General features: G+C 48.3%; 1 protein-coding gene across 2 annotated transcripts in view; it reads right to left on the bottom strand.

Moving 5' to 3' along the window:
* Positions 1-25283, bottom strand: part of PNPLA1 (patatin-like phospholipase domain containing 1) — a 37261-nt gene extending 11978 nt beyond the window's left edge. Inside the window, exons 1-5 of one of the 2 annotated variants that reach the window (XM_011945355.1) lie at positions 25079-25283; positions 4542-4774; positions 3043-3108; positions 1765-1974; positions 738-798 (exon numbers count right to left, since the gene is read on the bottom strand). In XM_011945355.1, coding sequence (XP_011800745.1) covers positions 738-798; positions 1765-1974; positions 3043-3108; positions 4542-4774; positions 25079-25283 — 775 coding nt within the window. Of the gene's footprint in view, positions 1-737; positions 799-1764; positions 1999-3042; positions 3109-4541; positions 4775-25078 lie in introns of those variants that run through there. The other variant, XM_011945357.1, reaches the window with a different exon arrangement.
* Positions 25284-27726: the final 2443 nt, after the last annotated feature.

Raw genomic sequence — 27726 nt, forward strand, 5'->3', positions numbered from 1 at the left:
CCCAGTTAATTGTTTAATTTCATGTAGAGATGGGAGTCTCACAATTGCCTAGGCTGGTCTCAAATTCCTGGGCTCAAGTGATCCTCCTGCCTTGGCTTCCTAAAGTGCTGAGATTACAGGCATGAGCCACCACATTCAGTCCTGTTCATTTCTTGTAACAAAGATGTTTGCCATGGAGTTAGCCCATAAAAGACATATCATTGGAATTGTTTCTTCCACCCTGATAAAGCACAGAGAATATATAGGTGGAGGGACCACCATTGCAAACCTACACAGGGCAAAGGCTCTTCTCTGTGACTTGCTGGTCACTCAGAGTCTTACACAAATATAAACTAGTGACATCCAGTTCTACCTTAATAATGCTATTTTACTGGAAAGAGAATAAAGTGGAAGAGAATGAAATGACATGAAAATGGAATTCTCCAGGGAGATCTGAACTCTGGATTTCCTAAATAGAGTTTTCACGTTCATAAACAAACACGTACAACTGTCCTAGACACTGTGCCCTTAGTTTACCCCGAAGCCCCGTTTACATGGAGATCCTATTTTCTAGACCCAGCAGTCTGGGCTGGGCAATGCAGCCTGTTAGATCCCCACCCCCATTTCCAGCTCTCCCAGGTGAAGGGCGTCTCCAGGTCACAAATTTGGGGGGAATACCCCTCCACTCAGCCCTTCTACTGTTTGAACTGTCCCTACCCTCCAACACTGCCCTTGTCTGGGGCCCCACCGGTACTTACTCAGTCGCCTCAAGTACAAAACTGCATCCTCGTACCCTCGGTAGTAGTAATCGTGCAGGATCTGGGGGCGGGGGCACCAGGAGAATAACCAAGGCTGCAGTGATGAAGGGAGCCACAGTTCCCCCGATCCAGGGCTGCTACTCCCATTGCTCTTGAACTTTATTTGATGGACTTTTCAAAACGTACCCATCCAGTGTCCCATCCCTCACTATCTGCTAAGAAGAATTGGGGAGCAATTCCTGGTCACACGCCCCAGTGATGTTGTGTTCATGAGTGACACTATTCATGGTGGATCCTCAGCCTCCCCTGGGCAGGAAAGTGTTGGGTGCTCATGGCAGAACCAGACGAGGTGCATCGGGGCCATATGAAGAGCAAAGTTTGGAGCCTGAGTTCAGGTCTCTGGGCTGCCCCTTATTGGCTGTGTTGCTCTCACCTCTCACAGCCTCAATTTCTTCATCTACAAAATGGGGACAGCAATAATATTGGTCACAGAGGATGCTAGAGGATTACGTGAGATATTGCCCACAAAGCCTTTTCTGTAAAAGGCCAGATAGTAAATACTTATTTTGGGCTTTGCTGGCCACATGCAGTCTCTGCCTAATGTTCTTTTTCTTTTTCTTCTTTTTTTCCCCCATAACTCTCTAAAAATGGAAACCCCTTTCTTAGCTCACAGGCTGTACAAAAACAAGCCATAGGCTGGATATGGCCCGTGGGCTGCAGTTTGCCGACCCTTGCTTTGGTACATGAACTGTCTGAGTGGAAGGGTTCAGTTAATATTTCTATCAGCACTTCTGACATCATCTCGCTTTACAGGGGAGAATATTGAAGCCGGAAGAGCTTAAGGCACTTGTTCAAGGTCACATAGCTAGTTAGAAGCAAGGCCAATAGGCAGGTCTAGGAGGAAGTTTAAGGGATCATTTGAGGGGAGGAGACTCAGATGGAACTTGAGTGGGCCCCAGTGGCTCTCTAACCCCACCCCTAGTCCCTGGTACTTCCCCCTACTCCCCAGACCCCTCCTGCCTCTCACCAGCAGGTCTGGGGGGAACAATGCGTGGGTCATCCTGGCGATGTTCTCCAGGGAGAACTGGAAGGAGCAGTTGAACATGCGGAAGTCGTGGAAGATGGCGGGGCAATCCCGGGGACAGATGTCCTGCTGTCCACTGAAGGTGGAGATGGTGATGGCGTCGGTCCAGAAGGCGCAGGGCTGCATGCCTGTGAAGCCCCCATCAATGTACCTCTGTGTAGGGCAGAGTGAGAAATGCTCACCTGGGGCCAGAGTTCTTAGCCCCACTCGGAGTACATCGAAATGGCCCATGGGACATGGTACCAGCTTCAAGGGCCCATCAAGGAAGGTCCAGAAGACCCTTCGGGATAAGCCTGGAGATGGAGGTCCTGGTGGGTGTGTGGTGTGCCCCTGGTCACTTGGTGAGTCCGCACTGGCCTCTGGACTCCCAGCCCGGTGCTCTGTCCTGCACTGATCCTCCCTCCACTATCTTAGTGGCGCTGAGACTGGGGCTCCCAGGGCTCTGTGTGCAGGGGACCCATACTCTGGGTAAAGCAGGAGACGTGCTCCTCTGCCACAGCCGCACCACCTGTTCATCCATGAGCCCTGTCCTTTCTGAGGCTTCTGTTTTCTCACCTATGAATGAAGGACGACAAATACTGAGACTCTAACTCTCAGGCTGGCTGACGTGCAATACGGGCTCCATCAACTACCTGAATCCTAGTCTCTGGCCCTAACTTTCTCTGCATATAAAATGAGGAAGGGGCATGAGCTAGACCATCACTACTCAGAGTGTGGCCCACCCACCAGCAGCATGGGCAGCACCTGAGGCTGGTTAGGGGCGGATCCTCAGGCCCTGCCGCGGACTGCCTGGATCAGAACTTGCGTAGTTTTACGAGACCCCGAGTGATTCACGGGCACATAAAAGTCTGTAAGGCCCTGGCCTAGAGGGCCTCAGAAAACATCCTCATCATCTGAGGTTCCAGGTCCCAGCGCTTCAGGGTCCATCTCCTCTGTGCCGAGAAGTCTGGGAAGCCTGCCAAGCCTACGGAACCTTGGTTTGCCGGGCTCGGCAGTGGGTAGGCGGATCCAGAGAGGAGCCCACCCCAGCTGGAGAAGTTCATCGTAAAGGCCCAGAAAGCCATCTACAATGGGAATTCTGAGTAACAACACAAGAAATTCTCCAACTCTAGGTCCTCCCACTGCATTCTGAGACCACCCTCCTGCTCCCCCAGGTGTGAGTCACAGGGACCCGAGGTCCCCTGGATCCCAGTTCACTCGTCACCATGCTGGAGCACTCACCACACCACGGTAAGTCGGGGGGATGAGGCCGCAGTACACAGGGACGAAGCAGCTGCAGTATAGGGCCTGTATGGAGAGAACAGGGCTGAGATGCCGGAGGCCCAGGGGCGGGGTGGGGACGGCTCGTCTATCAGCCGCTGGGCCATCCACCACCAGCCCGGACCTCCTTAAATCCTAAGCGAAGGTGCCACATTGGGAAGCAAAGCTCCGAGTTCAATTCCTGGCCTGGTTCTCACTAATGGGGTCCTCGGTAACCTACTTGGTCCGTCTGGCCCTGACATCCCAGCATTAAAGCGCGACAGGGTCCTCAATAGCTTCAGGGTTCCTTCTGATGCTGAACTTTCATGAATCCAGTGGGATTCAACAACCACTAATGTGTGTCAGCAAAGGAGGCTGAGAGGCCCATCCTTGGGAATGCCCTACAAGGGGGAGTGAGCAAGTGGGTGACGGTGCAGTGGGGTGACAGGGGCTTGGTGGAGGTGAGCATGGGCACCGTGGCTCCACAAGAGGGGTGCAGGCAGGGTGGGAGGGGATGAAGGCAAGTGCCCTAGCAGGAGGGAGTGGGTTTCAGCAGGTGCGAAGGCCCAGAGGTCTGGCTTGTGTGTGGTTTGCTAGGGTTGGCATGGTAGGAATGGAAGGTGGGGGAGAGGGCCGGGGAGAGAAAACTGCAGCAGCGGGCGATGAAATTGGAACGGGAGTGGGCGTGAGGAGGCAGATCTGGAAGAACCAGCTGCTGATAAACCCCGGGGGCCGTGAGGAGTGGAGGAGGTGTCCATGCACACTGCCTGTTAATCCCTCATCCCCAGGATTACTGCCAGGCCAGTATGGGATGCAGATGGGGAGGCAAAGGCCCTGTATGTGGGGAAGGAAGGAGAGTGGAGATGTGGGGTGGAGGCCATGCAGCTTAACCCCTTTGTCCCGAAAGACAATGGGACCTATCTGCAGCCCTCTCCAGCAATCATTGTTCATAACTAAAGTTCATATTAATGAGCTGAGGTCAGTGCACTCAGGATTAGCATGCACTTTTCTAAGCGATAACTGATTTGGTAGCAATTCAATCCCTTATCAAGGGCCACTAGAAGTGAGGGGGCAGAAAGGGGACATGGGGGCCTGCCTCCCCTGACTGTTCTCACAAACTGGGAGTAATTCAGGGAGGACGCAGGGCAGCCCAGCCTGGAAGGCCCTGAAAGAGCCCCGGGCCCTCTGCAGGTCACACCTGGGCCTCTGTGAAGCTCTAGGCTTAGCGCAGACGGCCGGGCAGGACGGATGTGAAGGCTGAAGCATTGAGGGTGGTGGTCAAGCCTGGTATGTCCCGGGCTTCTGTGTCCATCTCATCTAACACTGCACCTTGCACAGGGAGACACTGGGGGCAAGAAGCAAGGGAAGGACCAGGGAAGTGAGGCAGATGGGTGAGGCATCGGGCTGGGCGGTGGAGAGAGAGCAGGAGCAGCCCTCCCACGCCCCCTCTTTGGCCCTCCCTCCCAGCGCAGCCCCCTTGCCTCAATGAGCTCCTCCTTGGACGTGAACTCTGAAACCACCACACTCTCCCCGTCCGTGAAGCGGGTGAGGCTCACATGGAGCTTTCCCGTGGTGACCTTGTAGGAGTCCTCGGGCAGGACCCGGTACAGAAACTGCCTCATCATCTGCACCATCTTGCAGGATGGGGACAAGGGCCCCAGGAAGGATTTCTTCACCTCAGCCACACCCACATTGAGGACTCTGAGGTACTCATCTGCAAAGGAAGCGGAGAAGAGGGGGTGGTCGGCGCCACCCAGTGGCCAGGGGCCAAGAGAGGTCTAGGGTGATTTCTGCAACTCGTCCAACAGATGGGGAAACCTAGAATTCGGGAGCTGGGAAAGCCCCAGGAATCGGCCTGCTGTCTTGCACATGAGGAAAGCAAGACCCTGAAGAAGGAAGTCGCTGGCTCCAGAGAGCCCAGAGCTAGGCGATGGTGGAGCCGGACCCAGGCGTCCTGACCTTTGTCCAGGAGTCGCTACGTGACAGACACCTTCTTATCAACAGCTAAAGGAACACTTTAGCCCAACCCCAAATAGCTTTCCGCAACTTCTTGTCACTCTGCCTGGAAGTCCACTGCCAGACCACATTTCTGGGATCCTGTATGAGAGTCCTATGAAAACACTGGTGCAGTTGGAAGTTGTTCCCAAGTGATGCCCTGGGATACTTGCTTAGTGCCCATTGAGTCTGTGGGCAGGGAGGGGGTGCTGGCCTTGGGCCGGTGAATCGCGTGGAGGAGGTGAACTTTGTCTTGAAACCATTGCGTCATCTTTCCTTTATGGCCCTGGTCCAGGTCTGAGAGGGAGATGACCCTGAGATATGGAGTATGTAAAGCTCACCTGTGCCATGCGCTCAGAGGCAGATGTGCTATTCAGGGTGGCAGAAGAGGGTGTAATGTTCCCCACCCCAAGTCCCCAGAATCCCACCAGGGAAATCTGTGTTCTCAGCTTAATAAGAAGGGATAACTTGCTTAATTCCCACAGCAATACTAGGAGGTGGGTATTTCTATCTTCCTTTTACTGATCAGGAAACTGAGGCTCAGATAGGCAATATAACTTTCCCAGGGTCAGCGTCAGCCAGTTAGTAAGTGGATAAAGTTAGCCTTTCAACCTAGATTGTATGACCCCAGAGCGTGGGCTCCTTCTACTACGTTAAGCCAAAAGCTTCTTCTGGAGCTGAGCCCACACCTGCTTTTTGCTGACCACTGCTCATCTTTACCCGGTGCAAGCATTTGGGAAAATCAGGAGTGAAAATAGCTCTGGAAAGGATTGCTTTTTTAAACAACATTTATTTGTAAAATGTGCTATAATACACTATAGGGAAGAACTTTCTTATAGTTAGTGTCATGTAGCAGTGGCTACAAGGGAATCTGTGTGGTCATGAGTTTTCTGCCATGGGAGGTAACCAGGCAGAGGCTGGATAAGTACCTCTGCCAGAGAGTTTATCAAAAAGATTCCTGCATGAGTGATAGGGCTAAGATTCCTTCCAGTTTTGAGATTCTGGGATTCTCACAGGCACCTCGCAATACATCTGGGAAGTAATCAGTGTGCCTTACTCGCCTATTTATAAACAGAGCAGCTGAGACACAGAGCGGTTAAGTGATTTGCCCAAAGTCACATGGCAATTTGGGGACAAGCCAAAACTAAGGATGCCCTACTCCTCTTGTATTTTACAGTTCACAGATTATTCACCCCAGTCCTGGAGGTAAGATAAGAAGCTTCAGCACCATTTTACAGATGCAGAAACTCACACAGAGAGAAGCTAAGTGTCTTGCCTGAGATCAGGCAGCCAGGCAGTGATTTTTCTGACTCCATACCCCACCTTCTTTCCCTGCGATTTGGACTGATCTCAGGAATGAAGAGGCTGAGCAAGCCTGGGTTGCCATGGTGACAGCCTTTTTTTTTTTTTTTCAACCTTCGGAATTACACCTGCTTATGTGTAGTAGGGACCGCCCTGAGCAATGGAGCATCATAGCTGTCACCCTCCTACAGGGGAGGGTGCTCCTGGGAGGCAGAAAGGCCCTACAGTTTTAGTAAGGTTAGACTTACCATGTGCCAACAGTGGTAAACAGTGTCTGCCCTCAAGGGAGGGCAGAGGCTAACCCACTCACAGGTGATGCAGCAACTGCTCATTTGGATACCAAGGTGTTGGATCACTGAGGTCTCGCCCATAAGACCAGCTGGGATGGGGAGTCAAGCCGGGGCAGGGAATTCTTAGTGAGCAGCTTAACACCTTGCAAGGGTCAATGGCTTTTCTCATGATGCCTGGGAGCCAGGAACGCCTGATCTCCCAGCAGAAGCCACCCCTGGGAGGGAAGCAAGGAAATTTGTTCTTATTACAAAAATCAGACATGCTCGTTATGGAAAAACTTTTAAAAATGCAGATAAGCAGAAAAAAAAATTAAAATGTCTTGGAATCCCTCCTCCTAGTGACTAACATTTGGTCTGTCTCCTTAAACTATATATTTTATTTTTATTCATACTTATAAAGGGTCATACAATACATACTATTTGTAATTTGCTTCTTTCACCTAATCTGTTGTGAATGTTTTTCCAGGTCAACAAATATTGATTTATAACCGAATTTGTTTTTTCAAATAAATTTTGTTCTGTCACCCAAACTGGACACCATGATAGCTCACTGCACCCTGGAATGCCTGTCTCAAGCAATCCTCTCACCTCAGCCTCCTGAGTAGCTGGGATTACAGGCATGTGCCACCACACCCAGCTAATTTTTTTATTTTTGTAAAAATAGGGTCTCATTATGTTGCCCAGGCTGTTCTTGAACTCCTGGTCTCAAGCAATCCTCCCACTTTGGTCTCCCAAAGTGCTGGGATTATAGGCATGAACCACTGCACCCAGCCTATACTCTAATATTAAAAGCAGTATGGAAAGCTGTTGTAAGGTTATACCATTACTTATTGATAAGGAAACCAAGAGTGGTTGGCTATTTAGTTTGTTTCATTGCTTTTCTAAATAAATGATGCAATGAACAATCTCATGCTAGCTTCTTTATCCATATACTTATTTTCCTTAGGGTAAATTCCTAGAAGTGAGAATGCTAGGTCAAAGGCATGCATATTTAAAGTCTTATAATGCTTACTTTAATGGTGGCTTTAGTATATTATTCATCTACAGTCAACTCACCTATTCAGTGGTGGGAGTGGGTGACAGGAACAAAATATTGGACAAAATAATGGAAACAGTGTCGACATTCCAAAGTACTGACATCGGAAAATGGTGCTATCTGGAAATTAGCAATGCTCTAGCCAGTCATGTAGCCTGGGAGGAAGAGGGCAGGAAGTTGTCTGATTCTCTCAGTCTAGCTCTGCTGCTGCTGGCTGAAGCCACACACCAAAAGATACTATTAGCTCTGCATCTTCTTAGTTCTCTCCAGGTGTGTGTGTAGGGGGGTGGGTGTGTATGTGTGTGTGTTCCTGTCTGTCTTCAAAGTCTCTGGCTGTCTTTCTCTGTGTCTCTCTTTGTCTCTGTCTCTGTCTATCTCTCTCCTTTCTCTCTCGCCCAGCAACTAAGCTGGTTAAACAAATCTATGCTGGTAGAAAGTTAAGTGTTAAGCACAGCAATTGCTGGGTGCTGAGAGAGGGGATAAATTTAGCTTACTTCTTTATGTATTACCATATTTTCCAGCACTTTCTCCCATTTAAAGGCCTCCTTCCGAGCTGCATGCTGCCAGGCTCTGAGACACAGAGTCCCATACTAACCACAACAAGATTATTAGAAGCAGCACTGCAGACCCAGTGTGTCCTGATCAGGGTACTCAAGGTTGACTGTTCCCACCCCTCAGCCCACCCTAGGCACATCCACTTCTGCTCAGAGGAGGGGTTTCTCTGAGGGCAAATCTAGTTCTCCTCCTTCTCTGACAATAGCCTATCACTGAGCTTTGCCCATAGGAAGGTCTTCAGAAACCTCCCCTGAGGGCTGGAAATTCCTCCAGGGCAGAGATGGGCCATACTCTATGCCCATCAAGCCTCTCAGTATGTGAACAAAGGAATACAAAAACCTGAGAGCAATGGAGATGCCCCCAAGGAAGAGCTACTTGACTTAATTACCTAATAAAAGCTTGAAGGCAAGATCATCCCAGATAGATGGATAGGCAGCAGAGTTAACAATATTGATTAGTGTGGTCAGCTCACCAGATTTTATGAGTCTAATGGGCTAAGAAAAATAAATAAAAAAGATGCTGGGTCAATGCTGGGTATGGTGGTTCATGCCTGTAATCCCAGCACATTGGGAAGGTGAGATGCGAGGATCACTTGAGCCCAGGAGTTTGAGACCAGCTCTGGCGACATAGCAAGACCCCTATCTTTACAAAAATAATAATAATAATAAAATTAGCCAGGCATGGTGGCATGCTGCTGTCGTCCCAGCTACTTAGGAGGCTGAGGTGGGAAGATCACTTGAGTCCGGGAGGTCAAGGCTGCAGTAAGCCATGATTGCACCACTGCACTCCAGCCTGGATGACAGAGTGAGACCCTGCCTCTAAAAAATAAAATGTAAAAGATGTTGAGACCGGGAGATTTTTGAAGGGCACTTGGAAGATATATTTCCAAGTTTCGGCCACTCAGAGAGTCTTTCTTTTTTTAGTTTAATTTAAATTTTTTTTAGAGACAGGGTCTCACTCTGTTGCCCAGGCTCCTCAAAGCATCCTCCCACCTCAGCCTCCTGAGTAGCTGGAACTACAGGCGTGTGCCACCATACCGGATAATTCTTTTTATTTTGTAGAAACAGGGTCTCTAGCCCTGTTGCTCAGGCTGGTCTCAAACTCCCTAGCTCAAGCAATCCTCCCACCTCAGCCTCCCAAAGTGCAGGGGTTACAGGCATGAGCCACTGTGCTCAGCTGATCAGAGAGTCTTTCCGTGACCACATCCATTTCTTGGAAAGAGCTTAGGCTTTGGAGCCAGGCAGATTTGGTTCAAATCCCAGCTTCACCACATGCTATCTAGATCATCACTGGCCACTTAAATAACATCTTTCATCCTCAACTTTGTTGCCTGTAAAATTAGTCTAAGAATACCTACCTTACTGGATTATGAAAAGGCAGACAGCTTTTAAAGTGCCTGCATACAGTAAATGCTCAAACATTGGGTATGGCAATCATTCCTTATGTGACAAGGTCGTTTGGATGTTTCGGACTCTCAGCCTACTCATCTGAACAGAAGACAGTGATCCCAGCCCCCACATCCTTATCAAGCTGTGGTCAGGCTCAAGTGTGGAATCACAAGAGCAAAATACGAGCGTGGAGCGAGAGGGTGCGCCCCAGTTTCAGAATAGTGTAGGCCTGACTGGGAGAACACTCCCTCTCCTGTCAACTTGGGGGATCCTACAGATATAGTAGGGGGAAAGAGGGGCTAGAAAAATCATCAAAGGGGAAGAAAAGGGATAATTGTACATGTGTTTATTTGTTTAGGTGGATAATGCTCCCCCCTACACGAGGGCAAGGATGGTCTCTGTCTTGTTCATTCCTTTGTCTCTAGCACTCAATATAGTGCCTGGAATACGGTCGGCACTTAAGAAACATGCACGCAGGCATGAATAATGGATAAATGAACGAACTCTAGACCTGAAGCGGGATACTGAGGCCCAGAGAGAGAAGTCGCTATTCAAGATGACCCAGAGGATGAAAACAGAAGGCTTCTCTTCCCCATCTCCATGTGGCCTCTTGCTAAATGAAAAATCATAGAAAGACGGGCTCTTGGGGCTGATAATTTAAGCTGCTGAGGATGCCATTCACAGGGGGCCGCAATTAGGTCTGCAGTGAGGGATGGATCCGCCACAGAGGATGGGACTGCGGGGCCCCAGGCTCAGGGCACACTGGTAGCCTAGCAACAACCTCCGGTTCAGCCAATCACTGCCAGGCGCCGCCGCCGGCCCTGCTCCCAGAGCAGCGTGCGTGGTGGGCGCGCGGGGAGCAGGGGGCGCAGCAGCCCCTGGGGAGGCGCGGACGAATGCTCAGAATCCCAGCATGGAGCACCTGAGAACTGGCTGCTCCTATCTGGTCCCTAATTGCAGACTGAATTGTAATCTGCATTTTCCTGTGGGTATATCTTGAATACCCGACCCCAACGTAATAATAATAATTGTTATCATCTTAACAACAATCGTTTCCCTAAGCAGGCTTTCCCACCTATTATCTCAGTTTATTTTCACAGTGACAGCCAGCCTCCGAGGAGCAGTGACCCTGGTTTATTTACCATTTTATTTCTATGCCCTACACTGCAGGGGTATTGATTGAAAAACAGTTTGGCTTGAAGCTACAGTGCCACTACTGGAAGGTTTACAGAGACCCTTTGGGGCAGTGAGTTTTCAGTTAGGGAGCCTTTGTTCAAAAGAAATCTTAAGTGGAAACTCAATATATAAAACAACAAAAAATGTGGCTGTTCTGGGTTGAGGCTGTTCTGATACTCTGTCCCATCACCCCACCCTCCCTAGGAAGGTAGCCCCCAAAACACTGCCCTGAGATTCCTAAGATTCTGGGATCCTAGGTCAGAAATAGGAGTCCCAACGAATTCTCACATTTTACAGGTAAGAAATCCCGCCCAGGAAAAAGGTGAGGCTCAATAAATATCGGCCGGATGGATGGATGAGTGGATGGATGGTTGGATGGTTGGTTAGATGGATGGATGGATAAAGGAGGGACATACCCTGGGACCTAGGTCACACAGTTTCTGTTTGCAGAAGTAGAACGAGAATGTATGTGAAAACTCACATTTTTCTCTCTGTCCTGAATGCATTATAGGCTTTCGCCAACAGCAAAACAACTCTGACCGATTTAGCACTTCAAACCAAACCAAACAAAACAATGTTTTTAATGGATAATAACAATCCTCCACATAGACCTTCTTCTAACCCTAAGAGTTTACTAAAGAATTGGATTTAAAAGTTCAGACTGGCTTATATCTGGTCGTCATGGAAACAGAAGCATCTTCCGCTGATTCATCACCTGTGCTCCTAGCAAGGTGTCCACAGGACTCTTTGCTTGCCCTCAGGTAGAGGGCCTGGGGCCTCAGCCCTCACCCCACTATGAGCTTTTCCCCCCAGAATTCAGGCACAACCTCCAACATCCCACTGCAGGTTCTTACTGATCACCCTGAGGTGAAACAGGCAGAGAGGGAATGCATCTAGAAAGTTCCCTGGAAATGATCATGTATTCAGGGCCATTACCCCTGCTCTTTTCTCTGTTTTCTTTGGTGGACCCAGAAGTCCTTTTGGGATCCTGCTCCAAGGTAGGAATTAATACTGCCTCCCATCTAGGCTGTGGCCTCTCCTGCCCTGTAGATGCTCCCTGCACTACCAAGGCGACACTGGGATGGTGCCACAGCTGTGAGCTGAGTCACCCCTAGTCCTAAGACTCAGCTGGACTTCAGGTCTGGCGGGGCAAACCACAGGCTGTGTGCTCTGTCAACCCTGCTGCTAACTTGTGCTCCCATAGGGATGCATACTAGACTCTGAGTTAGGGCATAGCAGGAGATTCTTTCTTTTTCTGTTTTTTCTTTCTTAATTTTTTTTAGAGATAGGGTCTCACTACATTGCCCAGGCTGGACTTGAACTCCTGGGCTCAAGTGATCCTCCTGCCTCAGCCTCCTGAGTAGCTGGGGCTACAGGTGCACCATCACGCCCAACTGAGGAGACTCTTCCTTACGTGTTGATTTCATGATTACAGAGTTGGGTTACCCACAGGATTCAAGGGTGAACTCCTAACTCAGGGGAACCAAAAAAGTCTGGAGGTTTATTTACCATTTGTTTGGCTGTCTTCCCCCTAGAATTGGAAAAAGAGCTCAACTGTCTTTCTTGAATTTGAGCCCAAAGTGAAGCAAATAAAACAATGCTATTTTAATACTAAGTGAGTGGGTTTAAAAATGGATCCACCAAATGCAGTGTGGAATCCTGGATTGGATTCTGGGACAGAAAAGAGACATTAGTAGAAAAACTGGTGACATTCTAATAAGTCTACAGTATAGTTAATAGGAATGTACCAATATTAATGTCTTAGTGTTGGCAAATGGACCATGGTTATGTAAGATGTTAACACTAGGGGAGACTGGGTGAAGGATATGCAGAACTTTGTACTATTTTAGCAACTTTTCTGTGAAGCTGACATTATTCCAAAATAAAAAGTTTATTATTAAAATTTTTAAAAACACAGATCGACCATCCTGGCTAACACTGTGAAACCCCGTCTCTATTAAAAAAAAAAATACAAAAATTAGCCGGGCGTGGTGGCGGGCACCTGTAGTCCCAGCTCCACGGGAGGCTGAGGCAGGAGAATGGCATGAACCTGGGGTGCGGAGCTTGCAGTGAGTGGAGAGTGCACCACTGGACTCCAGCCTGGGCGACAGAGCGAGACTCCGTCTCAAAAACAAAACAAAACAAAACAAAACAGATCAAGTCGGGTGCAGTGGCTCACGCCTGTAATCCCAGCACTTTGGGAGGCCAAGGCAGGTGGATCACGAGGTTGGGGTTCAAGACCAGCCTGGCCAAGATGGTGAAACCACGTCTCTACTAAAAACACAAAAATTAGCCAGGCATGGTGGTGGGCACTTGTAATCCCAGCTACTCAGAAGGCTGAGGCAGGAGAATTGCTTGAACCTGGCAGGTGGAGGTTGCAGTGAGCTGAGATCTTGCCACTGTACTCCAGCCTGGGCAACAGAGCTAGACTCTTGTCTCAAAAAACTTAAATTAAATTAAATAACACACACACATACACACAGATCAAGCAAGGCTGTTGGGGATACAGTGTCTTGCACTCACAGGAGCTCAGTTAGCACCTTCTGATACCAGGGGGATGGATTAACATATGTCACCTACATGTGTTCATTACACAGTTTTTTTCTACTGTGTAACGAACACATTCAGAGCTTTACCAGATCTTCCATTCAATGTTCTTCTACTAAAAAGTCCAAGGGATTGTTTGGGGGAAATGAATCTTTACCCATTTGGATGGAGAGGTTTAAACATGTAAAGCATAAGTTCCTTTGAGTGAGATGGAAGATACTGGGTCCAACATGGTAGTGGGAGTGACAACAACAACTACACAATGACACCATCTCCATAATATTGTATAAAAAGTCCTTTTGTATTTGTCATGCCATTCGATCTCACTTTCTTTCTTTTTTCTTTCTTTTTTTTTTTTTGAAACAGAGTTTTGCTTTTATTGCCCAGGCTGGAGGGCAATGGCACGATTTCAGCTCACTGCAACCTCCCCACCTCCTGGGTTCAAGTGATTCTCCTGCCTCAGCCTCCTGAGTAGCTGGGATTATAGGTGCCTGCCACCATGCCTGGCTAATTTTTTGTATTTTTAGTAGAGACAGGGTTTCACCATGTTGGCCAGGCTAGTCTCAAACTCCTGACCTCAGGTGATCCACTTGCCTTGGCCTCCCAAAGTGCTGGGATTACAGGCATGAGTCACTGCACCCGGCCTGATCTCACTTTCTTAACCAATGTATAAATAATTGCTTGACCCATGGAGTGTAACAAGAAAGCTGTCATGTTTCTTGCAAAGCAATTTCTGAAATCATGATTAGAGAGGATGTAGAATGTAGACATTTAGAGAAATACCAGTCTTGGCTCTGTTGTATAAACCTGGGAAAATCATCTAATCTCTCTAAATCCCTGTTTCCTCATTTGTAAAGTGAATATAAATATAGTATCTGCTTCATAGGATTGTGAGGGGATTAGAGTAAATGATGCATATGAAGCACTTAGCACGGGACCTGGCACATTCTAAGTGCTTGGTAAATAGCTGTTATTCGAAAGACACTAGGATGCGAATTTGAGCAGAATACCTTTTTAGAGAAAACACTGCCATCTCAGATAACTAATTTTTGGAGTGATTTTTAATGAAGACATTTTGATTCTGAAAGTGTACCCAGCAGCCAGGACTGAAATCCAAGTTACATCTGGGCAACATATACACGTACACACCCACTCACACTCACCTACACACCTGCAACAGGGAAAAATGGAGGTTCTCATTCAGGTCTTAAGGAACTTCCAGCTCCAGTAGTATGGTGGGCTGAGCTAAAGAGGAACCTCTCCAGCTTCAGAAACAAGAGATCAGGTGCTTTGGCTCATGCCTGTAATCCCAGCACTGTGGGAGCCGGAGGCAGGTGGATCGATTGAGGCCAGGAGTTCAAGACCAGTGTGGGTAACATAGTGAGACCCTGTCTCTACAAAAAAATTAAAAACTTAGCCAGACATGGTGGCACGTGCTTCTAGTCCCAACTACTCAGGAGGCTGAAGCAGGAGGATCGCTTGAGCCCAGGAATTCGAGGTTACAGTGAGTTATGATGGCACCTCTGCACTCCAGCCTAGGTGACAGAGAGAGACCCTGTCGCAAACAACAAAAACAACAACTATAACAATAAAAAGCGCAATATTAAATAAAATATAAAACAAAGTTGTAAGACATGGTTGAACTCACAAGAAAGAAGAAATGAAGAGGGAACTGAAAGTCAGTGACATGAGAAGGAAAACTGATGATGTGGTAACTGCGGGGACTGTTACCAGACCAGAAACTGGCAGGGACAGGGACTGCATTCTTGGGCTGGGTGAAACTGAGACCTCTGCTTAAAGCTAGCACCCTCCAAAGGCTGCTGGGGTATTGCAAGGTGCCAGTGGCTTGTGTCTGCACAGGGATCTGGGTGAAAAAACACAGTCTCCCATAAAAATGGAAGACCCAAATCTGTATTACATGTGGTTTAGAGCTTGAATTGATACAACCTACAGAGTAATTAACATGAAAAGTGTTCCCAAGTCAGCAATAATCCTAGGGTGTTTGGCCAGAGCCAGTGCAGACTAGCTGAGATGGGTCCTTCCACTCCTGGGGTCACACAGAATTCCCGCAGAAATACCAAGCCCTTGTGCAGATGAGCTCACGATTACCATGAAAAACATTGCTCAGACCAGGCTGGATTCCAGTCATCTTTGTTTTTGTTTGTTTTTTGTTTTTTTTCTTTTTGAGACGGAGTCTCACTGTGTCGCCAGGCTGCAGTGCAGTGGTACAATCTTGGTTCACTGCAACCTCTGCCTCCCGGGTTCAAGCATTTCTCCTGCCTCAGCCTCCTGAGTAGCTAGGACTACAGACACATGCCACCATGCTAATTTTTGGATTTTAGTAGAGACGGGGTTTCACCATGTTGGCTGGGATGGTCTTGATCTCCTGAACTCGTGATCCGCCCGCCTCTGTCTCCCAAAGTGCTGGGATTACAGGCATGAGCCACCACACCCGGCCTTTTGTTTTAATAAAGTTTAATTCGTTCTCTGGGACATTCTTGAGTTTGGAAAGTGCTGCTTTATCTATGCTTTTCTATTTCAAGGTAATTTTCTTTTCACGTATTCATCCATTCATTCAATATTCATTCTTCAAAGACTTATTTTGTGACTAATATTTGCCAAGCACTGGGCCAGGAATGCATCCATGACTTCTTTTGTCTTTCACCATAATGTCCAAGGGATGTGTTTCCAATTATCCAAGTTACAGATGGCAAAACCAAGGGCAAGATGGGTCCCTGGCCAGCCAAAAACCCACGGAACTCAGGGGCAGAGTTGGAAGTTCAGCCCCAGCCCGCCTCCTTCCTGGGAACTGTATTCTCCACCAATCCTGACCATGTCTCATTCCTCAACTGAGTGACAAAGATGGGTGCATGAGTGACCAAGGAAAGGAGTTACTAAAGCGAGGTTCTCACAGAGGAAGCCCAGTGCCAGTCCCAGTGGACCAGAATACACCTTGAGCCACCTATCAATGACAATAACCAGCCAGCCTCAGCTCCAGGACCCCAGGAGAATTTCAGTTATTGGATGGGCAGGAGCTGCCAAAGGTAGCACTGGCCTGGGTGTGGGAGGCCAATCAAAATACTTCTCCAGTGCTCTGCCTCCACGGGAGCAGTTGTGCTGGGTCCTGTTGTGCACACATTTGCGGGGCAGGGGGCAAAACATATGGCTCCTCTGGATCTCTCATGTGTTTTGCAAGATCCCTTTGAAGCCTGTTTCCTGTCCAGAGGGACAAGCCACCTCCCTTTCTGAGAACACAAGCTGATTCTGAGAACAATGTTTGCACCGGGGGGTAACTACCCCTGCAGACCTCTCAGCCTGGAACTCTCTTCCCTCAGTGCACGTGGCTCTCTCCTAGCTTCATCCACCTCAGAGGGGCCTTCACAGGCCAGCCCACCCAACACTGTGCCCTTGTGTCACTCTCCCATCCTTTCCCTGCTTTATCTTCTCCTTTGAGCATGCATGCTGGCCTTTTTTATATGTTTAATTTTCTATGTTTTAATTTCACCAAGAGAATGTCAGTTTCATGAGGGTGAACATTCACTGCTTTGTTCACTGCCAGATCCCCAGGACCTAGAATGAATGAGCAAATGAATCATCTATTTCATCACTGTAATTCAGCCAAAATCTGATCCTCAACCTCCTTGTCTGCATCTTGTGGGAACCGGGCTCAAACAGCGATTCTCAAACTTTAAAAGAAATTACTGAAAGATTTTCTTCAAATATAATTTTAGAAAGATCCCCCACGTATGAGATGGACAACAGCAGGGCTGTACTAGTGCAGCCAGGGCTTCCGATGTGTCTGTCCCCTGCTTTTCCTCCCCAGCTGCAGAACCCCACGGATCCCTGGAACACAGTTTGGAAACTATTGACCTAAGTGAGGTCTGTCTCCAACTAGTCACTTTCTCTCCCAGGGTCTAAATACAATTACCTGTAAAATGAGGGAGTTGGACTTGCTGACCTTGACACTGTAATATCCTAGCATTATCCATATCCATAACCACAGAAAATCATCCAAGAGCCAGGGAAACTACAAAATACAAATTGCAAAGACACATTCAGTGTCACACTGGCCAATAGCCAGCAAACACCAGGAGTTTATCAAGGAGCTCTTGTTTTATGAGCAGTTTGTGGGAGCCATAGGACCCACAAGATCTCAGATTGCCCAACCAACCTAGTTGATGAAATGAGACACCGTATCTGTAACAGTTAAAACTGTACAACATCAAATGCTAGAATAGGTGGACAGATTTTACGGGCAAACTGGACATCATGGAAAAGAGAGATGGAGTGGGGTAAAATGGGATGGTGTCTGGGGAGAAGGTTTTCTCTCTGAAAGGGGGGCAGAGGATCATTCTAGGCAGGGGACACAGTAGGTGCCATGGTACACTGCCCAGGCCCCTTGCTGCAAGACCGAAGCTCTCATGCTCCCACTGCCAGAAGGGCAGCTGCTGGTGGGCCAGAGCTGAGCCTTTTCCCAGACAACAAACTGGACTTGACTTTGTGATTGTTTGTTTGTTTGTTTGTTTTTAGAGACATGATCTCCCTCTGTCGCCCAGGGTGGAGTGCAGTGTGGCACAACTGTAGTTCATTGCAGCCTCAGACTCCTGGGCTCAAGGGATCCTCCCACCTCAGCCTCCTGAGTAGGTAGGACTGTAGGGATAAGCCACCACACCTGGCTAATTATTTTACTTTTTGTAGAAACAGGGTCTCACTTTGTTGCCCAGGCTGGCCTCAAACTTTTGGCCCTAAGCAATTCTCCCACCTCAGCCTCCCAAAATTCTGGGCTCACAGGCACGAGCCACGGCACCTGGCCAACTTTGTGATTATGAAGTCTTCCTCTTGGTCTCAGGCAGGGGCAGAGTTTCTCGAGGATCCTCATGCCATTGATTATGGTTGTTGCAACGCAGACTGCCAGTTGTCCCCAATACCCATTCTCCCCTTCTTCTTTCGTAATTGAACCTCCGATTTTTAGCTGGCCACATGGCCTCCCAAAATAAAGTCTACATTTCCTAGGTTCTCTTGCAGTCAGGTGTGACCATATGACTAAATTCCAATCCATGGGATGTAGCTGACAGGACATATGTCACCTCCAAGTCCTGCTCTAAAGGACTGTGCCCTTCCCATTTCCCTTTCTGACTAGCTGGAGTGCAGACATGGCAGGGGGCACTTGGACCACAGCAGAGGCTACACCTTTCAATTCCCGACGTCAGTTGACTTGCACTGTTTACCATGCTCTGGAGGCATCACGTTTCCCCACTGCGTGGCTTTGTTGTGTTGTCATGCTATGTCCTTGCTGGAAGCCTTGATTCCTGCCCAACCTGTCTCTACCTGTCCAACTTCTACTCACCTTTCAAGCACGGACTAGCCCAAATGCCACTTCTATGAGGCCTTCCATGTTTGGAAGTGTTTTCTCCATCCCTCTGCACTCCTATGCCTTATAATTCTCTAACATTCAGTTGCAACTTTCTTTTTTTCTTTCTTTTTTTTTTTCTTTTTTTGAGATGGAGTCTTGCTCTGTCGCCCAGGCTGCAGTGCAATGGCTGGATCTCAGCTCACTGTAAGCTCTGCCTCACGGGTTCACGCCATTCTCCTGCCTCAGCCTCCTGAGTAGCTGGGACTATAGGCGCCCGACACCACGCCCCACTAATTTTTTGTATTTTTGGTACAGACGGGGTTTCACTGTGTTAGCCAGGATGGTCTCGATCTCCTGACCTCGTGATCCACCTGCCTCGGCCTCCCAAAGTGCTGGGATTACAGGTGTGAGCCACCGCACCAGGCTCAATTGGAACTTTCTTGCATTATAACTATTTGGTAGCTGCCTTTAAGTTTGAGTGGACTGTAAGCTCCTTATAGCAAGATCAGAGTTTCATTTTGTGTTATTTCTTCACATCCTCTGCAGGGCCTAGTATATGCTCAACTAACACAGAAGAAAGGAAGGAAGGGAGGGAGGAAGGAAGGAAGGAAGGAAGGGAGGAAGGAAGGGAGGAAAGAAGGAAGGAAGAGGGGGAGGGAGGAAGGGAGGAAGGGAAGGACGGAGGGACAGACTGGCTTGCTAGTTTTTTATGGGGAGAAAGGTGCCAAGAAGTAGCTTAAGTGGGAGTAGGGTTTTAAGTCTGCCAAATCACTATTCTTCAGTAAGAAACATTTTATTTTTCAAAATTATGCAAATGCAGCTTCAAGGCATGTTTCCAACCCCACTTCTGACAAGATTGGAAACTCTGGACCCCCCAGTGGCAATCACGGAGACCACCCCTCCTAGGTGAATGAATGGATTAATGAAGGTTACCACCTCTCTGGTAAAAACCAGGCACTGTGTTAAGTGCTTTTACAAACATTTGCATGTGACTTGAACTGGCCTGGTCGCAAAACTGGGCATACATGCCAGAAGATGCACCTCTGCCACCTCAGCTTTCACAGGAAAAAAACACAGGATCTCAGGACAGAAAAGCCCCAAGCTGGCTACAAAAGTAGGGACATGACCTTGAGGAGGGCCTCAGAAAATGCTAGCTGGGTGCGGTGGCTTATGCCTGTAATCCCAGCACTTTGGGAGGCTAAGGTGGGTGGATTACTTAAGGTGAGGAGTTCGAGACCAGCCTGACCAATATGGTGAAACCCTGTCTCTACTAAAAATACAAAAATTAACTGGGTGTGGTGAGGGGTGCCTGTAAGCCCAGTTACTCAGGAGGCTGAGGCAGAAGAATCTCTTGAACCCAGGAGGCAGAGATTGCAATGAGCTGAGATCACACCACTGCATGCCAGCCTGGGCAACGGAGCAACACTCTGTCTCAAAAGAAAAAAAAAAAAAAGAAAGAAAGAAAATGCTATAGGTAAAAAAAAGATCCCATTTCCCATAGCAATAAAAAATAAAACCACAAGGGAAAAATAAATCTAATAAAACACACAAAATCTTTACTGAAGGACAAATAAAAGACCAGAATAGAAAGATCAACTGTATTTATAAATGGGAAGATGCAATTTCAGTCAAAAGCCCAGCAGAGCTTTTCACATGGGGCGGGGAAAGGGCCAAACATAATGGAGGCAATATTTGAAGAAGAAAAAAGGAGGAGGAAAAGGAGGAGATTGCTTGTCATAGGTGACGAATCCCTTATTATAAGACTATAATGATTAAAACAGAAATAGACAAATGAGCCAACAGAATAGAAGAGACACTTGAACATTCCAGATGCAGCATTTCAAGTAAGTGTCGAGATAGCCTCTAATTGGCTATCACATGGCAAAACAATTTAAAAATTAGATCTCTACCTCAACCATCAACAAAATGAATTCCTGAGGAATTAACCTAAATATGAAAACTTTAAAACTTTTTAAAGACAATGTAGAAGAAATAATTGTAATAAAGATATTTTATAACACATATTATATAAGAGGATGGCCAGGTGCAGTGGTTTACACCTGTAACCCTTGCACTTTGGGAGGCTGAGGAGGGAGGATCGCTTGAACCCAGGAGTTCAAGACCAGCCTGGGCAACATAGTGAGACCCTGACTTTATGAAAAAATTTTTAAAATTAGCCGGGCGTGGTGGCATGCACCTGTGGTCCCAGCTACTCAGGAGGCTGATGCAGGAGGATCACTTGAGCCTGGGAGTTCGAGGCTGCAGTGAGCCATGAATGTGCCACTGCACTCTGATGTGGGTGAGAGAATGAGACCCAGTCTCAAAAACAAAACAAAACCCAAATTGTAAGGTTAAAAGATGGATACATTTGACAGTATTAAAATTAAAATCTGAGTAACTAAAGACATCAAAGCAAAATAAAAATACAAGAAATAGAGTGGGAAAAGAGAGGTGCATTGTGATAACTGGTGAATGATAAGTGTACAGAAAATACAAAGAACATCTACACATTAAAGAAAAAAGATAACTCAGTAGGAAAAAGCAGGGAAATGTAGGTAGTAGCTGGGACTACTGGTAGTCCAATTGAGCTGGTAGTAGCTGGGTGAGCAGGCAAGTTGCAGAAGAGGAAACGTCAGTGGTCAATAAGTACGTGGGGATGCTGAACATCACTAGCAATCAGGATAGGTAGATTAAATACAGTAGATGAGATACAATTTCACATTTCTTAGATTGGCATAAGATTTTCAAGTGTGACATTGTGGGGAAATTAGAACTCATATCTGCTGCTTGTGATTAAATTGGTACAACTGCTTTGGAGAGTAACTCATCAAAGTCAATAACAAAGTTAATGACACAAATACCCTAGAATGATATACATTCCATGTGAGCATGGGAGACACAAACAAGCATGGTTGTAACAACAAGGAAATTGGTCATATCCATCAATAAAATGACTAACTGTACTGTGGCATAGGAATACAGAGACTTGAAGAAAAACTGGAGACCTAGCCCTGGTTCCTTTTAGGCTTCTAACTAACGAAGGGACTTTTGCTTTACATAGAATGCTGTCCCCAAGATATTCTTGGGCTCATTCTCTTACCCACTTTAGCTCTGTGTGGAAATTCCACCCGCTCAGAGAGACTCCCCGACCCTGCCTCTGCACCCCTTAACATTGCATCGTTAAGCAGGGCAATTTAAAGGATAAGAATGTAGACTCTGGCCAGACTGGGTTCAAATTCTAGCTTTACCAAGTGCATCCGTGTGACTGTAGACAAGTTATTTAAATTTTCTGTGACTCAGTTTCCTCCTCTGTAAAATGGGGATCATAACAGTTTTCACCTGTTTTTTTTTTTTTTTTTTGTGTTTGTGTTTTTCTGTGTTTTGTCGTGTTGTGCTTGATTTCTGGGCTGTTCTTGTTTTGGTTTCTTTGTGTGTTGGTTTCCTTGGGTTGCTGGCCTGGGCTGGTGTGCTCTTTTTTTGTCTTTTATGCTTACTTCTGGGTGGGCGTGTTGGGTTCGTTGCGCAGCTGCGTTGCGTTTGTGTGTGGTTCTGGTCTGTTTATGCGTTGTTTCGGTTTTTGTCCTTGTTTGCTTCTGTGTGTTTGTTGTGGTTTTTGTGTTTTTTCGTTTGTGCCGTTGTGGTGTTTTGTGTTTCCCTGTTGTTCAGGTCTTCTTTGCTCGGTTTTTGTGCGTTTGTGTGTTTTGGATTTGTTGTTGGCTGTCTTTTTTTTCTTTGTTTGTTTTTTTTCTTTTTTTTTTTTATTTATTTATTTATTTATTTATTTATTTATTTATTTATTGGAGACAGAGTCTGGCTTTGTTACCTTAATTGGAGTGTAGCAGCACGATCTCACTGCAACCTCCGCCTCTGGGGTTCAAGCAATCTCCCACCTCAGCCTCCCGGGTAGCTGGGACTACAGGTGTGCACCACCACGCCTGGCTAATTTTTGTATTTTTTTAGTAGAGAAGGGGTTTTGCCATTTGGCCAGGTTGGTCTTGAACTCCTGATTCACCTGTCTCAGCCTTCCAAAGTGCCGGGATTACAGGCATGAGCCACCGCGCCTGGCCTCTTTCTACTTTCTACTTTTACTCTATACATTTTCACATTGTTTGAATTTTGTCCTGTGAGAAAAATGTGTTTATTACTTGTGAGATATTAAAAAGAAAAAAAATCTTATATATTAGAGGTACTCAGTGAATGGGCATTACTATTATTCTTTAAAATAAAGACTTTCCACCCAGCATAGAGGTCCCCAGCCAGGAAGTACCCTGCTTGGGCTGGGAGGAGGCTATTATCTGCAGCCTCTTCCTCACACAGCCCAGCTGGCCCTCCAGCAAGTCTCATGGCCTCTACTTTCAAAGCACATCCTGAACCCAATCTCTTCCCTCATCTAGTTTCCACCTTGCTCCCTCAAACACACTCTGCCCATTGGTCAGAGATCTTAAGAAGCCTAATCAGATGGTTGCCACATTCCGAACACTTGCCATGTGCCAGGTATTGTTCTAAGCAGGGATTCATATTAGCTCAGCCAATCCTATAACCAGGGGTTCCCAACCCCCAAGCCATGGCCCCAGGTCCGTGGCCTATTAGGAACCAGGCTGCACAGCCGGAGGTAAGCAGCAGGGGAAGCTTCATCTGTATTTACGGTGGCTCCCCATTGCTCACGTTACCGCCTGAGCTCCACCTCCTGTCAGATCAGTGGCAGCACCAGATTCTCATAGGAGCATGAACCCTCTAGTGAACTGTGCATGGGAGGGATCTAGGTTGCGCACTCCTTATGAGAATCTAATGCCTGATGATCTGTCACTGGCTCCCGTCACCCTCAGGTGGGACTGTCTACTTGCAGGAAAACAAGCTCAGGGCTCTGATTCTACCTTATGGTGAGTTGTATAATTATTTCATTATATATTAAAATGTAATGATAATAGAAGTAAACTGCACAACAAATGCAATACGCTTGAATCATTCTGAAACCATCCCCCACCAACCCTGGTGTGTGGAAAAATCGTCTTCCACAAAACCAGTCCCTGGTGTCAAAAACGCTGGAGACAGCTGCTATAACAATGCCGGGAACCAGGCGCAACTAGGATCTCCCTTTTCTAGATAGAGAAACAGAGGCGCAGAACGTTCAATAACTTGCTTTGGGCATGCATCATGAAACGGCAGAGCTGGGATCCCACGTGAGGAGCTCACGCTCTCTGCCCCTCTCCACCTGCTGTCACAGCCGCCTGTGCTCCCTCTCTTAGGTGAGATCAGAGCTTGCCACTAAGGCCACACGACCTGGCCCGTGTTGACCTCCCACCACCTTTTCCACACTACAGGCTTTGTGGCTGCTCCTTCACCAGGAATTCTCCTTTTCAGGAGCTCCCAGTAGCTTGTTCTGTCACCATACCCAGCTCTAGGCTTGAATGCTACCTCCTCAGAAAGGCTTCCCTGACCACCTTCCTAAAATAGTCTCCATTTTATTCTCAGTCCCTTTCCTGCTTTAATTTTATTCATGGATCATATCACTTCCCGACTTTATCCTAGAAGATGCCTTGTTTCGATGTTTATTATCTGTTTTTTTCTCTAGAATTTCTGCTCCAGAAGGGCAGGGACTTTGTCCTCAGTGCCTGGAACATGGCCCCGTCTAGAACAGGAGCTCCGTAAATGAATAAATGCCCCTCCAAGGTAGCCCACTAGGCTGTTGGGCCTGTTCCTCGGGGCTGCTAGACGCATCTGCTGCCTGGGACAGTTTCTCTCTCCGGGTGAGCAGTGTAGCAGTCCTTCTCATTGGGGCTCCTGGACCGGCTGGGCAGAAGGTGAAGTGAGAGCTTCTATATTTTCTCCCCACCCCTTCCTATTCTTCTCCCACTCTGGGCTCTCTCCTGTCTACCCTTCCAGCCTCGGGGCGTTTGTCTTTCCAGCCACCTGGAAATGGTGGACAATACATTCCAATCAGGGTGATAGAGATTTGAAGAGTTGCCTCTCCCAAGGGTATGTTCATTTTGAAAGAGGCCAGGCAGGAGCAACACTGAATCCCAATGTATGATTGTGCTGCGGTGTAGCTTCTGACAGCACCATGTTCAATGTTTGAGGGAGATACTGCCCTTCACTCTCCCAGGCGCTGGGAGACAGAGCATCTCACAGGTAAGGGCACTGAGGGAGAGGGACAGGGGTCCAGGCTCACCCTGCAGGTCAGAGACTGGGGACTTGCAGACCCCAAACTTCAAATGTCACAGCTGCTGCTGTCCTACTCCAACCAGCTCTTCCCTTCCCTTCCTGCCACCCAGGCCTGGCTTTGTCCCCCAAAGCATCCCCAGCCTCCCTCAGGCTTCTTCTGTCTCTGTGGAATTCCCCAAGAGACTTCCCAGGGGACCCAGAACACAGGTCTTACCCATTTCAATCCCGCAGATGGCCAGGGCCGCGATCACAGCACCCGCCGATGTCCCCGCGAAGCGGTGGGCTGTTTCCAGCATCCGGGGCGCCAGGTCCCGCAGGGCATCCACGGCCCCGGCCTGGTAGAAGGAGAGGAATCCACTGCCCGAGAAGGAGATGGAGTGAGGGGTATCCGGGTCCCCCTTGAACACCTGTTCTTCCATCTCCTCGGCCTCTGGCTTTCCGCGGAAGGAGGAACCACCCTTCAGTGCTTGCCTGCCCGAGCCTGGGCTGCCGCTCCCTGTAGGAACTCCCTGCCCAGCTTCCCTGCCACCCTGGAGCTTGGAATGTGGCCGTCTCTACCCAGCTGGAGCAACCTCAGGCTGCTCAGGAAGCTGCCTCGGCCTGTTAAGCTCCGCCAGGAGGCAGCCCCAAAGGTTGGAAAGGGGCCCCAGGATGAGATGCAGACGGCCCCCCGGTGTGTGAGCAGGGTCCTGATCCTGTGAGACCCCCGCTGGCTTCATTTATTGGCTAGATTCATCTCAGGCACAGGATCCTCAGCCCTCTGCCCATCCATGGTACACCAGGGCGCATTCACTGCTCCCCGACACAGGGCCATGCCCAAGGAGGCAGGCTCTGCCCAGTCCTCAGCTGCAACATTCAGTTGCAAAACCTCTGTGATGGTTATCGGTGGACACCTCCCTCCCCAAATGCTCCTACAGCAGTGAAGGGCTTCCAAGCCCGCCTCCCTCCAGGAGGGCGGTGCCCACCCTGTCTCTTTAGGACATCCCCAAAGAGATGCCCCTCCTGGGCTCCTTCAGGCTGTGTGGTATGTGTGATGTGTTACACAAGCATTTTTATTTGTTTTTCTTATATAAACACCCCTTTGTTTATTCACTTGTCTGTTTATTTACATGTTAGCATCGGCCCTGGGTAAAATTGTAAGAGAAGTTTGACTTTGGGAGCCCCACCCACCACCGCCTCTGCACCTCTCTCTGTCTCTGCTCCTGGGCCCTTCACGGACCCTGTGACCTTGGTCAGTACCCTCTCGCGAAGCCCCAAGCCCTCATGCTATCTTCTAAGTGTGCAGGAAGAAATCAGCCTGAAATCTAGATCATTCTAAGTGTGTGAGGCTTTGTGTTGTGTGCTCTTCCTCCCGCTCAGAAATGAGAAGTTTGAGATAGCAATGTTTAACCCCAAGGAGGAGCAGCTGGGGAGGTCACCTGTGGGGATGTCAGGGTCAGGGCAGACAGACATTTTGGTAAGGGAGGTGGTGTGAGAGGACCAGGGTTAGTTCCAGGGGCTGCGGTTCTGCCCCCTGAGGAGCTGTATCATGTGGTCCTGATGGGGAGGAGTGATCCTCACACCCACAAAATGTCCCCTCATGGAGATATAACAAAGACGGCAAGATTGCATCTCCCGCTCCCCTCAAAGACCACGCAGCAACAGGACCAGAATCAGAATCAAGACACCAAGGCCTCCACCAAGTGCCAATCCAGCTCCAGCCTCTCTGTCGGGATGTGACATCAGTGGCTTCCCCGCTCCTGGGGAGCTCGCACCATTCTAGTGGACTCACTGATCTGCATGGGAATTCCACAGTGAGGGCAAGGCCAGGCTTCAGTTAGGAGGGAGTTTTCCGTCTTGGGTAGGTAATTCCAGGCATATCATTGCCTCAGGTTGAAAAGAGAGCTTTAGATTAGAAAAAGCGTGTGTGCGTACGTGTGTGTGTATGCATGTGTGCATGTGTGTGCAGATATCTGAGGCATATTGCTGGGGTGGGGGCGGGTGTGTCAGGGTGGAGTCCAGTCAGTTTTTGGACAGCAGAGACCCTGCCCCCTTCCTGGGAGGTCAAGTCAGCTCCATTGAGTGTTTGTGTGCCCAGTCCTGTGCTGTGTCGGGGCCCTGGGGGAACAAGAGAACATAGAAGCTCCATCCCCAAATCAGACATTTGCAGGCTTCTTGGGAACAAGACAGGCAAATGTGAAATAAGCAGAGAACCGTACAAGGCAATCTATAATTAAGTACTAAACTGTGCAGGGCTGAGATTCCTGGCAGAAAATTTAAGAGGCAGGGCTGAGCAGTGTGGGCTGGAACATCTGAGGAGCTGTGCGGAGGTGTGGGCTGCAGGCCTGGAGGCAGCTGGGAGGAGCAGGCAGGGCACTGGGACAAGGCACGGCAAGAGCCCCTGGTAGAGGAGGGAAGGGGTGTAATGGGACCTGTTTCACAGGATGAAGGACTTTGGATGAGAGCCCTTCTGAGTCATGACGTTGGATCCCAGTTCTGCTATTTACAGGCAGTGTGACCTGTGCATGATCTCTCTGGGCCTCAGTTTTTCTCATCTGTGAAAGGGACAATACTGTCATTCCTATGCTGCACAGTAGCCGTAAAGGCTAAAGGTAATGGCTGTAGGATGCCTGGTACACGGCACATCTGAGGTTATCAGAGGGTAGTAAGAGTCAAGGCTTCTGGAACAGATAGACCCCAGAGATATGGTGGAATAGAAAGGCAGGGTCCAAAGGGGAAGGCTTGATCCACATGCAACATGAGGAGGAGCTTGGAGAGGTCTCAAGCAGCAGAGCGTTGGAAGGAAGATGAGAATGGGGCTGGAGAATGAGAAAGGAGGATGGTGGCCCATTCTCCTAGGATGATGGTGGCCAGGCCAGGGTG

The sequence above is a fragment of the Colobus angolensis genome, unplaced genomic scaffold (genome assembly GCF_000951035.1).
Source record: "Colobus angolensis palliatus isolate OR3802 unplaced genomic scaffold, Cang.pa_1.0 Scaffold24, whole genome shotgun sequence".
Taxonomy (NCBI): domain Eukaryota; kingdom Metazoa; phylum Chordata; class Mammalia; order Primates; family Cercopithecidae; genus Colobus; species Colobus angolensis.